Source organism: Priapulus caudatus, unplaced genomic scaffold (assembly GCF_000485595.1).
Source record: "Priapulus caudatus unplaced genomic scaffold, Priapulus_caudatus-5.0.1 Scaffold4, whole genome shotgun sequence".
Taxonomy (NCBI): domain Eukaryota; kingdom Metazoa; phylum Priapulida; class Priapulimorpha; order Priapulimorphida; family Priapulidae; genus Priapulus; species Priapulus caudatus.
Genome location: NW_014577065.1, coordinates 273,058 through 276,931, shown reverse-complemented (window position 1 = coordinate 276,931; position 3,874 = coordinate 273,058). Strand labels below are relative to the sequence as shown.

Genomic DNA, 3,874 nt, shown 5'->3' with positions numbered 1-3,874 from the left:
GTGTGTGTGTGTGTGTGTGTGTGTGTGTGTGTGTGTGTGTGTGTGTGTGTGTGTGTGTGTGTGTGTGTGGGTGTGGGTGGTACGTACATTCTGTGTAAATAATTGTCAGTTGAGAACGTAGAACTGACAAACTGTGACAGCGCGTGTTCACGGCCACAAACTATTGCAGTCTCGATATTGGCATGACAATCACCGCAGCGTAGTCAAATCGGACGATTCGCCGTAATTCCCTCGTGCGCGTGATCTCCATGATAACGTCATTGCTGTGTGATCATTTACTCACATCGGTGGATTGTTCTGAAAATTGCAAAACGAGTGTTCGCTTATTTATTATATAACTTACAATATATTAGTATATGAAACTAACTGCGTTAGCGTTAATAGTCAGGAGTATATGATTTTACGTATTATAGTATTGTTATTAAGACGGAGCTGGGAGCCCTATAGTTGCCACCGTACATATCCGTTTCAATTGTATAACTCACCTTTGAAGTACATGAACAGTTGGTTGCCTGGCAATGGTGGCTGGCATGCCGTATCATATAGGTGATCGACTCCATACACATTGGCCTGTGCGTATTCTACGGAAATTAAGCAGCGATAGAACGCGCGTTAGTGAATACGTCTGTGAAATAGCGTAAAATAGTGTAAATAATGTATGCGTTTGTGCGCGCGTGCGTAGGCAGGCGCGCGAAAGCGAGTGAGTGAGTGAGTGAGTGAGTGAGTGAGTGAGTGAGTGAGTGAGTGAGTGAGTGAGTGTGTGTCCAAGTGTAATTGGAAGGCAGCTTACTCGTGCTGAATGCATCTAGGCAGAGTCCATGGCCGATATTGATGGTGGATAGACAGTCACAGTTATCGTCGTCAAGTATAAGTGATGCCACCCCGTTCTGCTTGCGATACATGAACGAATCCTGCACTGCTTTTGGGGCTGTTCCTGGAAATGGACCATTTAGTAAAGCTTGAAATCGTTTTATATCCAACAACTTGTGTCTAGCACGAAAGTTAATAATTTTCATTACGATGACTTGATTTGCTCCATAGCCCGGCATCAGATAATACCAGTAAAGCTATCAAGATAAGAACTAAAATTTAAGTTAAATTAAAAATAGTTAAACCAATAATTACATAAATGCAAATGCCTATAAACCTGAAATAACCACGGGGTTCCATGCTTGGTCGTTCGTAACTTTAACTTCCTCGTGGTCATGAAATGCTCGCCAGGCGGCGTGAGCTGTCGGGTTGTTCACATCAAACTGCCATCTGCAACAAAAGCGAGTATAATGGGAACACCGATTACATTTTGATATGTAGGCTAATGCTAAGGCTGATATCTAGGCTGTATGTTCACTAATAATCATATAAAGTATTAATGGCGATAGTTTTGTGAAATTAATGTAAAACATTAAACATGCCCCTTGGTAAATTGGTTGATAGGTTTGAGAGCCTAGCCTCGTTGAAGTAAATAAATACGATATTATATTTATGCATCCTGTATACATTCTGCCATTAGGAACTGGGGATCTCTCCCAAAAATAAATCTACATAGCGCACGAGTTAAAAACATAGTAACAAGCTGTTTATTTCTTCAGTTTCATCGGCCCTAAACGAAAATGGGTGAAGCCCCTATCATACACTAACAGCCGTGAAACTATTGCTGCTTTCCAATGTAACGAGTTGTTATTGGTGGGATCTTTAAAGTCACTGCTTCGAGATCTTCGATATATATATATATATATATATATATATATATATACACACTACCTGTACATGTTTCCAGAAGAATCAGCAGCCAGTATTTCCGTTTCCGCTTCAAGTAGCCTAGGTGGCAATCGACCGAAGCAGAACCTATCGCTCGCCTTGCAGCTACCATACTCCACTAAATGGAGATGTGCCGGAAGAAGAAAAATCGTGCTTAGTGATATGCATTCAACGGGATAATTGAGTGAAAATGTGCTCTCCAGCAACGTATAGTATAATAAGAGAACATGGCAATCACCTTTCATCGCTTTCCCCCTGTCTGCCTCCTTTCTCTCTCTCTCTCTCTCTCTCTCTCTCTCTCTCTCTCTCTCTCTCTCTCTCTTCTATATATATATATATATATATATATATATATATATATATATGATATATAGTATATATATCGTAATATCCTACCTAACGTAAGTGATGCATTCCAGAAAAACGTTCGTAACGCGAAAAACCGTAACGTGTATCAGATTTTACCATTTATTGTCATCCCATTATTGATATGCATTTCTTCAAATCGGAAAATTCTTCATATCATTTTTTGAAGAGTTATAATACTAATATCTTACAACTATATAATACAATATTGACCAACGGGACTGAGCCTGTCCGCTCCTCGCGTCACTCCTAGCTGGTATATAGCAGACACGGGGAGACAGATTGTGTAAACAAACAGCGACAGCAGTACGATACACGTATCAATAAAGACCCCCCCCCCCGTCTAGCGTGTTCGCAGTTGGCTGTACATATGTTGAATAACTACGGGCGATTGAGCACGTAATTTTTCAGTAGAAACCCCACTCGTTCTTTAAAGATTAAAAAGAGCACGTAAAAGCGACGCGAATTTTCGTTTTGTATCACGAGTAAAGTAGTCGCAACATAAAAGTTACATATAAGCGAATTTACGTAAGCCGGCTTGTCGTATATATGTGTACATATATATATGATGATATATATATATATATATAGATGTATATATATATATATATCCGGGATGTGTACATTACCGGGAATAAGGATAATATTTCCTTGCTGCAACCGAAATTTAGATACCGGGATAGGGTAAGCCAATAAAATGGGCTAAGTTATAGCTGTTCATTACATATGCGAGAACACGTGAATAAAAATGTTCTCTCTCTCCCGCTCTCTCTCTCTCTCTCTCTCTCTCTCTCTCTCTCTCTCCCCCTCTCTCTCTCTTCTTATATATATATATATATATATATATAAGCATACTCCGACGGAGCAACAAATTTGGTGACTCCATTGCAAAACGACATTGATCTATTAGAAGCGAAAGAGTTATAACCAGACAAGCGACTGAATAAACTATCTACATATAGGCCATACTGATCTTCGACAATAAATGGCACATAAGGCAGCGATCGTGCCAAGTTTGTACAGTTTGACATTGACGTTTCCGTATGCGCATGCAAGGCAGACTTGCTGGTAGTATCTTGATCGATGGCTTTATAATATAACAGTTATTGCCTTCGTGTCCGCAAAACCTGCAATGCTATAGATCCGATAATTAATATTTGCCCGCCACTGAATCAATTCCAGTGTTTCTATTATAAAACAGGCTGCTTTTGCTCTCAGGCCAATGCTGTCAATCATGCTCACTCTATGTAATACCTTGCAGAACATCCGTGGGCCATGCATTGGCCGTGTACCACCAGAACGACCTCCAGCGAGCGCCATCAATCTCAATAGTAGGATATTCATCATCTGTAAGGATGTCAGCAATCATGTTAGCTGTATGTAGCGCGCATATGCCACTAATTAATTAATATCGTCGTAAGTATCGTGTAGGCTGCCCGCATTCCCGCCGAATAACGCGTGGATTCGCACCCATCGAAAATGACACGAATGACGCAGTACAGAATTATACAATGCGCGGATAGAATTTGGCTTATAAACGCTAATTACGCAGCATTTAACTTCATATACCATACAATGCAACAAATCGTAATTACCGGCAAGTATATAGGTCAACAAGTATATAACATGAGTCCTCAAAATAGCTTAAATTTTCCTCTAACTTGCCCTCATCTCTCCTCTAGCTATCTGCTATATCGCGGCTGAATTAAGTTTTAACAGCCATCACTCGCATAATAGGCGTTCGGCAGCG

The 3,874-nt window shown here is 40.3% G+C and overlaps 1 protein-coding gene across 1 annotated transcript in view; it reads right to left on the bottom strand.

The window, feature by feature from the left end:
* Positions 1-29: 29 nt before the first annotated feature.
* The window catches only part of LOC106821367, a 5,094-nt gene continuing 1,249 nt past the window's right edge, over positions 30-3,874 (bottom strand). The window contains exons 4-9 of the mRNA XM_014826135.1: positions 3,379-3,471; positions 1,762-1,876; positions 1,148-1,260; positions 791-934; positions 486-581; positions 30-297 (exon numbers count right to left, since the gene is read on the bottom strand). Coding sequence (XP_014681621.1) covers positions 272-297; positions 486-581; positions 791-934; positions 1,148-1,260; positions 1,762-1,876; positions 3,379-3,471 — 587 coding nt within the window. The 3' untranslated portion in view covers positions 30-271. The remainder of the gene's footprint in view (positions 298-485; positions 582-790; positions 935-1,147; positions 1,261-1,761; positions 1,877-3,378; positions 3,472-3,874) is intronic.